General features: G+C 44.8%; 1 protein-coding gene across 1 annotated transcript; it reads right to left on the bottom strand. All coding sequences in view use genetic code 11, as the record gives it.

The window, feature by feature from the left end:
* Positions 1 to 1,299: 1,299 nt before the first annotated feature.
* On the bottom strand, positions 1,300 to 11,729 carry EGR_10569 (Nuclear pore complex protein Nup98; the record flags this gene model as incomplete). The annotated part of the gene is made up of 22 exons (XM_024499818.1): positions 1,300 to 1,576; positions 1,652 to 1,874; positions 1,951 to 2,260; positions 2,389 to 2,888; positions 3,014 to 3,326; positions 3,406 to 3,700; positions 3,844 to 4,244; positions 4,509 to 4,714; positions 4,947 to 5,090; positions 5,905 to 6,193; positions 6,467 to 6,632; positions 6,718 to 6,992; positions 7,066 to 7,386; positions 7,457 to 7,861; positions 7,930 to 8,765; positions 9,083 to 9,242; positions 9,316 to 9,481; positions 9,562 to 9,908; positions 10,044 to 10,196; positions 10,702 to 10,763; positions 10,956 to 11,035; positions 11,701 to 11,729. 22 exons carry the CDS (start codon positions 11,727 to 11,729, stop codon positions 1,300 to 1,302), a joined length of 5,958 nt encoding a protein of 1,985 aa, XP_024345765.1.
* Positions 11,730 to 13,215: the final 1,486 nt, after the last annotated feature.

Here is a 13,215-nt window from a genome sequence, read left to right as displayed (position 1 = left end):
TAATATTTAACAGCCAAACAGGTCAGATGACATCTAAATATAAAACCAAAATTACTAAAGACATGAATTGTCCTGAGAAAGGAAATCGAATCGTCAGCAGATGAGACGGCAAACCGAACCCTAGAGTACATGATAAGGAAAGACGATCGCAGGAGATTCCAACATTAGTTCAGTAATACAAAGACGTTCTGGTGGAAAGTTACTGATTTATGATGGAATGTGAACCTGACCTACCAAAAGACGACACACCAGAACAACAAAACCGACCTTTGCTTAACTTTGTGCGTACTAAAAGAGTAAACTAAAAATTGCAAATGGGAAATGTTTGTGCACCAAACACTGTTTTTACTAAAAAATGCTTGAAATTGCAATTTTAGGCCTTTCAAAGCCATGACATGTGCTTAACCTGACCAACCATATGTATGTGTTTTCTAAGGTCATACCCTAATATTCTAAATCCTTAAGAAAAAAAGATCCACTTAGGGTCAAAAGTCACCAAAAACTGTGCCAGAATTATTACGGTCTGCAGACTTCAAGGCCGAGCCAGACTGCTTTGAATGCGTAATAAAAGTACTTGTCGTCTTCATATTTTGTTAAATTATTCGAATTTGCTACGAATCCATACGAAACCTGTTTCGTTTCACCAAACCCTCTTGGGTCAGCTAAAAGACTGACCGCACGAACTTTGGGGCTTCGTCGGGGTCTTCTCACACCCGGAGTCGCGGAGTCTCTAGGCCCTGGCCTCTTCTGCATAACACGCGTCTCCTCTCCGGCACACTGTACTTCGTACTGCCTAACACTATTCAAAAGGTTTGATTTCAGGAGCTGGCAAGAAAAGTGATAAAGTACGCTCTAACATTTAGTAACGGTGTACGAGGGAAATGTGCCGCATCAAAGCCTTCCCAAATGATCATACTTAACGTACAAGAGAGATGGCAAACCGTCAACAGAAGTGGCATGGGCGGGACAACATAGACGTCGGAACCTGCGGAGATCACTGGATTGACCGTCGTATATTGCGTCACTATACTAGCTGCAATTCAGTACACCTACTCCAGGTTTCAAAATAGTCTAATTCTTAGGTCAAGACCATGGGAAACTGTGGTAAGCGAAGGAGTAGGCAGCATCGTTGTTGCCGTAGTAGTGCAGCGTGAGTAATCCACGAAGTAAAAGATTCAAATGAACCAACCACAGCCAAAACTCGGCAATTTTTACAAAACACAACCATATTACTTTCAAGGGATTAGGCAGTTTTAAATTTAACAATTGGGACATTCCCACGTCTATGCACAATGTTATCTAGAGAATGCATTTCGCTATGCCTGAGGCGGTAAGAGTTCCCAGTTCACTCAGTCTCGTTTCTGAGGGCGAGTCGATATTCGCAATCAGATTCAGCCGCTGACAGAATAATAGGCTCTCCTCGTCTGCGGGGAAAGCAGCTGACGTGCTAGTGCCCATGGTCGACCCACTAACAGCCTCATCGGGACTGGGATTGGAAGTTTGTGGTGGAGAGTGGTCATGAAAGAAAGCAGAGATTAGTCGAACAATTGTCACCGCCATCTCACTTTTGACAACACTGAAATAGAAAAAATCGTGACCATCCAAACAAAGAGATAAAGGGGGAGGATGATTGTGTTAGAGACCGAATTACCGGTCTCGGATAGAAGGTGTAGCCATTGATTGTAGCAAACCAACAAGTTGATGTATGTTTGCCTGCAGATCCACTAAAGTCCCAGATATTGCGCAAGCAGGAGTGTCAGGCCTGACTTCTACAATGGCGTCCTCCTCAAATCCCTCACCTTCAACTCTGTTAGAGGAAGCAAGCTGACATACTAGATGAAGAACACGTGCATACGCCAGATACACACCGGCACCTAGCAGAAAAAAAAAAACAAACGAAAAGTAGTACTGATGCATCTTAGATTTTAAACAAGACATGACGAAACCTACCCGAATCAAATGAAGTAGGTAGACTTTCCTGGGGGATGGCAATGAAGGGCTGCAAGGATGTCAACAGTTTGGAGGCTAGCAAAGCTGAGCCCTTCGAAGCAATTTGGACATCAGCCTGGGTTGAACGAACTGGGACAGCATTGGAGTGAAGCACTATATCTGGAAGAAGATATTTCACGTATACATCATGCGCAGCCTCCAAGTGGCCCGCCGCCAACCAATGCGCAGCCTCCAAGCTAGCTAGTAGCCTATGAGTTTTCACATTGGTTGAAGCGGATTGCGAGGCTAACAGAGACCGGGCCAAGGACGCCTGAAATTTTCAGGTGAGAGAATGAATATGAGATTTGATGGACAGTATTCTGTAACTTAAAGTGACAGAGAAAACATGTGAAGTTTTATAAAGCTTGAAACGAAAGCTCCGATTTCTAAAATCAGTACCTTAGCTTCGTGGAGCCATTTGGCTGGCACTCCAAATCGATCTACAATGAAGGCCTCGGCCTGGTTGAACCGACTAACAGATTCCTCGTCAAGACGCCACTGACGCTCAGCAGTTTGCAGTGGGCATTTAAGGGTAACATGGCGCGCGAGAAGTCGTTTCACGGAAGCAGCGCGAACTCTTGGTTCGACCTCGTGCATCAGCACAAAGACGGCCCACTCCCAGAGTCCGCCGGTCTCCAAGTGGCTGGCCATCTCCACATGCATTCGAGAGGTGGCGATAGGGTTGAGTGAAGAGAGTCCGATGGAAAGGAGTACACGCCAGAGGTGCCAAGAAGATGGCCAGTTGCCGCCGCTCGCTGTCGCTTCGCCACTACCTTGCTGCTGTCGGTCACACTGTATGCTCTGCGGATCGAGGGTGCGCTCGAGGCTGTGCCACGGACGTGATGCCAGACGCAGAAGGTGGTAGCAAACATCACGAGAGCTTGAGCGTGACAGCTTGGCTTTAGAGATAAACCGCAGTTGTGATCAACATCTCAACATAGCAATGACTATGACATAGGTTAGCAAAACTCACGATATTTCTCAACCAAACCCAATTATAAGACTCATTAACACAAACAGTAACCTGGAGTGGGGATATATTCGATGTCATCATGGTTCGTGCAACCAGTCATCAGATCTTTATCATCGAGGGGACGAGGAGGAGCTATCTCGGTGTCGCAGACGTGCCAGTTGTGAGAGAAAAGCTTGAGGGCCGTTGCAAGATCGGTCAAATGATCAGTGAGGTACCACAAGTGGACACCGAGGGCCTGCATATAGGGCACACCGGCCAGCACATTTAGAACTGTCCTGCCCTTTATACTAGAGATGGGTATTTTGATTTCGCCAGCCAGAAGGGCATAGGTGCGGAGAATTTGGAGGGGCATGAATGACAGCACCTATAGGAGTGGCAGGAAAAAGACGGTAAGAGAGACAAGCAGTAAAGTGTCACAAAGGCATATCGAGCACTTATTTCACCTTGAGTTCATCCCACACGCGCAACTGCTTCTGCAGGGCTCGTTTGCAGAGGGGGTCGCTGATGGGGGCCATGGAGAGGCAGCTTGCGAGGTGAGACATTCGACAAGTGAGCGCAAGTCGACACGCCACTGCCGGCTCCCCACAACAGAGGCAGGCGAAAATCCCTGCAAATATAGACGTCTTGGAGACATTCTCGTCTAATTTCCACGGACTCTGCAATGAACCCTCGACTTTTAATAAGTTAGCCAGACCTAGTTCCTTTAGTCGAGAATCAAGCCATGAGCGTAGCTCGGATCTAAAAACGCGGAAAATACGTTGCTTTGGTGGGGATGATGAATGAATGGGAACATACTTTCGTTGATAAGGCTTTTTAACATGGAAGAGATATGAACACATTGGATTCGACAATATAAAATGGAAAAATGGACTAAACTGCACCTGATCCACTCGGAGACGGCCTGACGTCTAGCGAGATCATTCATAGCAGTAGCAGTAGCGCTGGAGACAGGAAAGAGGCAACTCTCCTCTTCTGCCAGACTGGGGTTCCGACGTCGTGTCACAAAGCGGTCGTCCAGTCCCAGCGCGTCGTTGGCATCACCACCGCCACCGGTGTGGACGGAGGTACCGTGGCGGGCCCAGAGGGCCTGACAGAGAAGGAGAGAGCGGTGCAGGGCCCGCATGCGCACCGATAGCCCACTATCCACCGTTGCTCCATCCATGCACGCCAGGTAGGCGTCGAGCACGCTCGGCCCCGCCTCTGGGTAGAACTGGGGACAACTTGTAGAACCCGCCTCAAAAGACGTCTGCACTGATGTTCGCAGGGCGGAGTTGAGGAGCACCTAGAAGTAGGAACAAGTGTTAAATAGCCACTATGGCAAAAGTGCTCCCGACAAAGTCGGAGAATAGTTGCACATTGTTTTTTTCCTAAAATAGTATTTTAAAGCAGGTAATGTTGAATAAAGAACATCAAATGCATTCCTAAAGCTCATATGAACCATCCGAGAGACCGAGTGAACAAAGAAGTCGGATCTATAAAAAGTCATCCATCCGTTTAGAGTGCTCAGTAGTGATATGAAAAGGCCGAAGAAAAGATAAAAACGCACTTCCTCATGAGGATCGATGATAGAGGAGATGGAGGAGGCGACCACTGAGGCTGCAGGGTCGGTCCTGGGATTAGCGGTGAAGAGGACGAGCTGTGGTGGTTTCCCTTTCTTCCTTAACAGACTCCAGGAGAGTCGAGCAGTATCGCCTCTGCAGAGACCGGCATCCAAATAACACCGTTGTAAACCCGTCAGTGGCGGAAGAGCTCCTTTTAATGGACCAACGAAATAAATTTGTTACCCTACAGACCATAGGAGTACGCTATTGGGATTCAGCATAAACTCACGAAATTAAAAATAACGTAAGCTACAGAATAACGCAATCGAGTCGAACAATATAGATGAATGAGAGATAACATCTTATTCGGTTGATAAACAATGTCGGTTAAATTTCGGCGTCAAGGCACGATGACAGATGGAACATTGAAGAACACCACTCACCATCAACCAGTTTCGCAATGCGCTCATAAGGAATCGAGCAGGGTGACATCTCCGACTTGAAAGTTGGCAAGGAATCAAGGATCGGAATGGGAATCGACTGAAGTGTTTCTAATTTTGGTAAATGTTGAGCTTCATCGACTGTCTCTTTTGGAAAGGATGGGAATAATAGCCTTTTTTGTGAAATCACATTGTCGGCTTCAAGAGGGGCGGAAGCTAGAGAGAAATTATGGAAGGGACAAATAAACTAAATACTGAAAGTGCTTATTTAGATTACAGATATTGGTACTGCTCAGATTAGTGTCTTAGAAGAACTTACAAAGTGTTAGCCCCTTGCAGTGGCGAACATGACCCGTTTGGGACCGTTATAATGTCAGGAATCGAATCAGAGTTTTAAAGTGACGCAATGGTTACATAATACAAAGCAATGCCATGAGGCCTGCATTGCGAAACACACTTAAACCATAGAAAAAGATCAAGCGTTGAAAATTTCGAAAGCGCCTCATCGCCACCTAGCATAGTTTGGTACTTGTACGGATATTCAAAATCTTCGCAAAAGGAAACTGCAAAGTGGGACAAAAGGCGGAGTAATGGGTGATCAACCAGACTTAATCACAAATGAGGCTGACCTATAATACCATGACGAGAACATTGCCATGAAAGTCGTACAATTAATTTGCCGCTCATAATTTAAGAGGATAGAATTTCATGGAACGAGAAAAGCTAGTGAGAGATCGCAGGACCTTAGATACGCTATAACCGTCCAAACGTTAAGTAATTTTAGTAATTTAAACAATCAATCAGGTGATAAGTACAGTATTTTCCTATTAGGTGCGCAAATAAAAAGCTCACTAGCATGACATTAACCAACATAAACGAATAAAGGACCTGATTAAATGGGGAGCATATCCATTGGCGCATTCAGGAACAAAGTTGAATAGGCATAAGAGAGGGCACCTACCCTCGAAACGACCAAATGGGAGTGTTTCGTCCGCCCGATCAATACGAGAGCGTCGAAGTAGAAAGTCGGAGCCTTCATCCTCCATTTGAATATCAAGCTCATCCTCGCCAAACCGATTGGGAGCAACGAAGAGGGAGCCTCTAACTCCTCTGAAGGCTCGCGGTGTTTGCGAAGAAGAAACCTGCACTTTCAAAACCGACGTGTCATCGGCCGGGAGACGCTCATTTTCTCGATCCTTGGTGGAGGCAAATGGATGAGAAGAGTAGAGAGGGTCATTATCAGGACCCAACTAGAATAATAAAATGGGAAAGTGAGGTGCCGGGACACATCACGAATGTCAAGCCAAGTATCGCAAATAAGACTGAAAATACGCAATATATATGTCACTTCAGTATTGCAACCGTCAAGATTGTAAAAAGGACAAAACAAATCAAATCTCTTACAAAATTAGTCCTGAACTCTTACTGAGATCCAAAGATATAAATTGGAATACAAGAGAAACAGGTTAATTCACCCCAGCTTACACTGGTGTCTGTGGCGCCAGATTATGTTATGCACCTACCAGTCGTGTGTCATCAACTTTAACTGTGGCGTGCCTCTCATTAGTAACATTTGATGGGTGATGAACATCGTGTTCCCCTTCGTCATCTGAGTCTTCTAGACGATACTTGGAAAAGTGCTTCACTTCAAACACCCATGAACCCGTGTCTGGACGATACTCGATAAACCTGAAACAGGGAGATCGCATTCCTGTTCGGGGTCACGTGCAAATGGATTTTAATTAACAAGATAAAACAAGCAATATAATCCTACGAAGCATCCATTTTGTGGGTAGCCTTCTCAAGGCGTTCGCCAAATCGAATTGTAGCAAGGCGTTCAGGTGACTTGATGAACTCTCGAGTGGATTTGTCAGTCGGCCAGACTCCATCCAGAGTTATTTCGGCCTTCCGGTTTAGACCATAGCCCTGAGGAGGCTTAGTAGTGTCGTCCGGGTAAACGACAACTTCACGACGTCGAATGTGAACCACTTCATCAAAGTCTATGCCTGTAATATCCGTTAGGCCAGGAAAGAGTATATGACCGTAAGACTATAAGGCAACATAGTTATAATCAGTGTCAGCGGATAGGAATGAATGCGTTCACAAACAAGCCTATCATTACCTGTCTACCAATGACGAAGTCCTGGACCACACAGCGTCCATTTTTATCAATTAAAGCATCCAACTCGTCAAGAGTAGGAAACATATAGTATCCCGGCTTTGAGAGTCGTATACCTGCCTTATTTGCAGTGGACGTAGGGTGGGAGTCACCTTCCTCTGCGTATGTCACTTCACTAGGGGCAATCAAAGTGGTTTGGTTGAGCGTCACGTCAGGAGGTAGTGTCCAATTTCCCGCATCGAGCTGTTCACAACCCCCACTGGCACCACCAGAGAGCTGTGGGCTTGATGAAGCTGTAAACGACAATTGCTTCTGCTCGCCCTCCTAATGCGACAATAAAATGACTCGTAATACCTTAAAACTAAACAGTAAATAAAGAAATAGCGAGAATCACCTTCACTCTATTACTAGTTGAGTCACATGAGGACAAAGGTGTAGATGTTGGTGAATCTAGAGAGTGGACCTTAGAAGTTGACGTGGAAGAAGCATTAGCGTCACCTGATCCTTTACTCAACTGCAGTGCTCCTTGAAGATAGTCACCGCGAGATTTAGCATCATCAGTTTCATTGATCTGTTGCTCGAAATCAGAGGCGGCCATCGATGAGCGCTCGATTATGGAAGTTCTTACACAGCGCGGAATGTCAAGGCGTTTCCAGTCTTCACGACGGACAAAGAAGTTGTTATCGGGGGCACAGGAAGACCGATTTTGCAAACCATCAAGCGCACTACTCTTGCGATCACCCGGGATCGGTGACTGGGCCGATACAAGCGCATCGTCCTCTCGGAAACCTGTGAAAAGCTAAACAGAGCAAATACCAAATAAAATGCAGTTCATTAGGGGAGGAAAAATAGTGACGAGATCCAAACCTGTCTCCGATTGATTGGCATAGGTTGCATGGGCCTTTGAGCAACCAACCCGTTACCGACACGTCCAGGACTTCTGCCAACTGAAAGCGAGTTCGCTCTATGAAGTTCTACCAGAGTATTGGCCGCCGCTGAAGCTGAGAGCACAGATACACCAGAGGCTTTAGCGGCTGAACTTATAGGATGTGCTGGAACCGAAGTAGGTGTTGATGTCGCCGCAGAGACGGGCTCTGCAGTGAGGTGCCTAAACAATGCAGACTGCCCGTAAGGCATGCTTCGCACCATATCGAGGACATGCTGTTGTGCCCTTGCATTTTGCGTCAGTTGCTCCACAAGCGGTGCCAAGACAGTTTGATTTGTGGAGGCTACAACACCAAAGGACGTCGCGGTACTTCCCATCGCACTTCCGAAACCAAGCGGTGGAGTGATGCCCAAGCCTCCACCAAAGAGGTTCCCGACTGCTGTTCCTGTGGAGGCGCTTGGGACTGTACCAAAGAGAGAAGGAGTTGAGGTATTCGTTTGACCAAGGCCAAAGCTGTTAACCGCTGGCTTGTTAAAAAGACTGCCCGTAGGTGCGGTGTTTGCGGCACCGAAGATGCCTCCTGTTGGCTGGGCAGGCTGAGAGGTGGCGCCAAGACCGAACCCAGCTGTGTTTCCAAAAAGATTTGTACCCTGGGTAGTTGTGCTACCTGAAGCGCCAAAACCAAAGGCTGGAGTAGTGACATTGGTGGGTGCACCAAAAGGTGAGGGCTTTTTCGCGCCGAAGAGACCAGTGCCCAGCCCAGACTGCATTGTTGAGGAGGTTGTCGTACCAAGGCCGAAGCCCGTATTACTGACTGCTAAGAATTAACACAATAAAATGGAGCTCAGAAACAACTTTTAAGATGAAAAACAATTTATTAGTAATGCACAAAAAGAGCATAACCAGTTTTCCGAGTAGACATGATCAGATTCAGGAATAATTAACAATTTAAGTGTAACATGCTTCTTCAAATCAATATTTAGTAACCGACACTATTTGGGTAAGAACATAACTCAACCAAATACCAATTGTGCTCCAAAGGCAAAAAAAAAAACTCAAAAAGTGACCTGCATATTTCCTGAGTAAGGGAATGTGGTACAGCTGTCGAAATAAAAAACTGTCACCCAAACTTACCGGGAGCAGCACCGAAGAGACCGGCAGATGTCGTTTTAGCTCCAAATCCAGAACTAAATCCACTGCCAAAGGCAGAAGCAGTGGTAGCCGTGGCTGCCGAACCGAAAATCGAAGTTCCTGTCGGTTTTATACCGCCAAAGATATTGCCAGCCTGAGATGCCTAAAAGTAAGGGAATTATGACAGCACAAAAATGGCAGAGTGAAGTTTAAGCGAACACTTACTACTGGTGCACCGAAGGGCGTGGAGGATCCAAACAAACTTGAGGTGGTCGTCGTTGCCGCACCAAAAATACTCGCACCAGCAGGTTTTCCAAAAGTGAAGCCTCCAGATTGAGTAGAAGCAGGCTGAGATCCGAATAAGCTAAATGATGCAGTCGTGGTGGTTGGAGTCCCAAAAGTCTGATGTGTTCCGAAAATCGAATCTTGATTGGTAAATAACATTACATTGTAATGAATTACTTTGAGTATTTTGTCCAAACCCAAATCCCATTTGCGGTTGTTGCGTTCCAGATAAGTTCAGCGGAGTATTTGCAGAAGTCGAAGCACCAAACAAAGGTTTACCACCGAAGATGCTATTTTGAGTTGCCTGCCCAAAGGAAGTCATGGGCTGCGCTGACCCAAAAATTGATGAGCCGGTGTTGCTGGTAGCACCAAATATGGAGGACTGGGGAGGTTGTGATGTTGAAGCAGAACCGAATAGAGACGAATTTGTAGTCTGTGAAGCACCAAAACCGAACGGTGTGGTGGCCGCGGGACCGAAGATACTTTTGGTCCCAGTAGCGGAACCACTTTTCCGATTTTGAAGATAGTCATCTACACGAAGCTCCTAGAGATCAAAATGTGGGGTAAAAACGTTGAATACCTCAATACTTTTGTCGATATATTCCTTCATAGCTGAGATACACATATGTTTTGCGTTTACCGGAACTTTTTGACCATTTTTCTGAACTGTATCGCTTACCAGAGGGGCATTAAATTTCACTGATGTCCCTTGAATAGGTGTGGTGACACCTCCAAAAACAGAGCCCCCAAACATGTTAGTCTGTTGGGTAGAAGTCGACGGTTGACCGAAAATACTAGTAGATGGTTGGTTCGTTGAAGCGGATGCACCGAACTGGGTAGCACCGAAACCAAAACCAGTGGTTGTGGGGGTACCAAAAACAGCTATATTTAGTAAATATCAGAAAGCAAGAAAAACCATACATTTTGTCTGACCAAACATGCCTGTTTCGGAATGAGAAATAAATGCGACAAAGTACCAGTCTCAGAAGTCCAAAAACCGCGCGCTCAGTGATTAGTGACATTAACAAACCACTTTGGAATAAACATTTCCCAAATTAAACTGCTCTGAAATACAGCAAATTAAAGACGTATAATTGTATACAGACCTATTGGGGTACATCGTCGAAAGGAAGCAAAATTAAAATTCTAATAATTAGTCAACTATTCGACGCAGACCTCTCTGTTATATAGGACGACTCATCTTTTCGCGCCGTAAAAATTTTCGCAGATGAAATGAACATAGGAGCACAGACTTATAAGTGAAGACATCAGAGCCCACATACTTTGGCCCTCTGTTTTTTCGTGTTAATATTATCCTCTAGTACAATGATACTTACTTGAAGGTGAAAGAAGGCGCAGTACTGGGGCAACATATGTATTTGTAGCGTCTTGAGACTCCCTGAAGACGAAAGAAGACAAAATACTCGGGTAGAATATATATTCAGCGCGGAGAATGTGTCTGGGCTATTGGCATGGCCCAAAAGGCCACCCCACCCAGCGAGGTACAAAGGGGGCTAATTCAAAGTACAAAAGTGGCGCCTCACCGATACCGAGGGATAAATCACTATTGTATTACATATTATTAACATACAGATTTGTTGCGGGGACCAGCATGTTCCGCAGGCCATGGCGCTGGGCATAGGCACAATGGTCACGCCCTCAGCGATATCGCTACCAAAACGAAAAGTATGAAAAGAGCCAAATCACTGCAATCATTTGTTGTTTTCTTGTTTGAATCCGATTCTGTGTAGTTTAAATCCAAATGGTTTAACTTGATTAGTGGGTCTATTCATAGCAACCTGGCAAATTCCTGCATAATCTTAAGGCTACTTCGGAACGCATTTTGTCTATAATAACGAACAATTTACCAGTAGCCTTTTTGAACCCCAATAATTAAAATCCTAAAGAAATATGAACACCCAACATATTTCATTGATAATTCTCTCTGGACCAGACAATACATTGTGATACTGGGAGCTTTTATCGTATTATTGGTGTTATCACAGAACTGAGTGAATTAAAACAGGTCAACACAGATTTGTAGTTCAATAAATGTTGAATAAAGAGCATGCACCAGTCTTACACAGTTAGCACTCAATCATAATAACAAAAACCCCTGAGCTTATTCTTGGACTTGTGTAGAAAGTATTTTTAAAGATGTAGTTACACAAAAGGCGAAAACTGTCATAATTGTAACCTTCAAAAATATAGAGACCTGCGATCAAATCACTTTTTTTTGAGATGACTACCAAAAAGTGTGTAGTGCAGCGTCCCGAGACTCGTCTGAAGACGAAAGAAGACATAAAGCTCGGAGAGAATACGCACTGCCGACTTACAGAAGGGCTTGGGGCATGTGGTATAGCATGGAGACGAGGCCACCCGTTAAAAGCACAATGGTAGAACCCCTGTCTTGCTGCCAAAACTGAGAATTTACCGAGCACTTTAAGTATCATAATATTATGCCTTTAGTCAAATATGATAAGGAGGGGCCATATTCCTATGGTGCTTGATAATCATCGTTGCGAGGGGAAGTACTGGATTCCGTACCTTAGAATTAAGTCCATGCCTTACTCTATGTGAATGCACTCAATTAAAAATGGGATAACTTGAAAGCAATTCAGTGAACCTTGTCATCTGTTAGGGCTGTGTTTCAACCGAAGCTCAGTTCTCTTACATCACAAATAATTCTTGAAATAACTAAATCTCAATATCGGAAAAATTTTTATGCTTCTGTAATTCTTTGACTGTTTGCTTAAACCTGCAGCTACTTACGCGGACACTTAAGTCTCCACGGGCTGTACTTCTGTCCAGCGGTGTGACCTCCGGGTCCTGCTGGTGGCCTCAGTTCAGTCGTTTATTTTCTGCCATGCTACTACGATTTCTTACGGCCTCAAGAAGGACTTGTAATGTAGCCCCGAAGCAACATTTTGGAAGTTGTGGTTCAAAACACATATATTAACGAAAAGACGAATTCGCAACCAATGAGGAGATACCAGTTAAATAATTTTGACCGTTCCTCCTACCTAGGACTAATTGAATGCAGTAATGAAATGATCGAGCTGTACCCAGCACGATTAGTCGCCTGTGGTAGTGATACGATAAAACAGGAGCATGGAAAGACGCCAGGGGTTGTACATTCACAACATTCTTCTTTATAAATAATGCACATAGCGCACTTTAGCCTTACAGTGAAGTTGATTAAAAATACTTGGTACCGTGGTCTCGTCGACAGCAATGTCAGTGGAAGTATGGCTCTCCCAGGTTCGGTATTTTCCGCAAATACCTCGGAATTCGCACGTCTGGTAAATTCGAATTTAAGGTCATATCTATCAACTTATCAAATGCAGCAAAGCAATGCCGTTCACTGCTACAATGTCGTTCACATTCCTTGCGATGACAGATTGCTTGCTGATGATCACCTCCATCAGCCTAAAAAGGCTTTTTTTTCTTAATAAAATTGACTAAAGCAAACACTCCATAATATCGAAAATAGACTGCGATGCCCTCAAAAGTCTGCAGAATTTTTTGGTAATGTTAAGGATGCCTTTGTTCAAAGCGCCATTTTCAAAGCGACCGTATTGCAGTTTCTTGAGTTGCACCTATCCCAGCGTAACTCAGTGAATATTTGCCAACTAGGAAAGGGCTTGACTCTGGTGGCATCTGAAACTCCTGGTAGAAGTCCTGTTTGTATATTTCATCAAAAATACTAAAGCACCAACTCATCATCTCTGATGGGGGAAGTGTTAGGTGACATGACTATGAACGATATATCTTGAAAACCCAAATAAATTGTGATCCATTCAAAGGAAAAGAAGCATTTTTAATGAGTTAAGTTGATGCTTTGACTCAAA

Source organism: Echinococcus granulosus (genome assembly GCF_000524195.1).
Source record: "Echinococcus granulosus chromosome Unknown EG_S00235, whole genome shotgun sequence".
NCBI lineage: Eukaryota > Metazoa > Platyhelminthes > Cestoda > Cyclophyllidea > Taeniidae > Echinococcus > Echinococcus granulosus.
The sequence above is the reverse complement of the archived record's forward strand: the minus strand, read 5'-3'. Positions and strand labels throughout refer to the sequence as shown.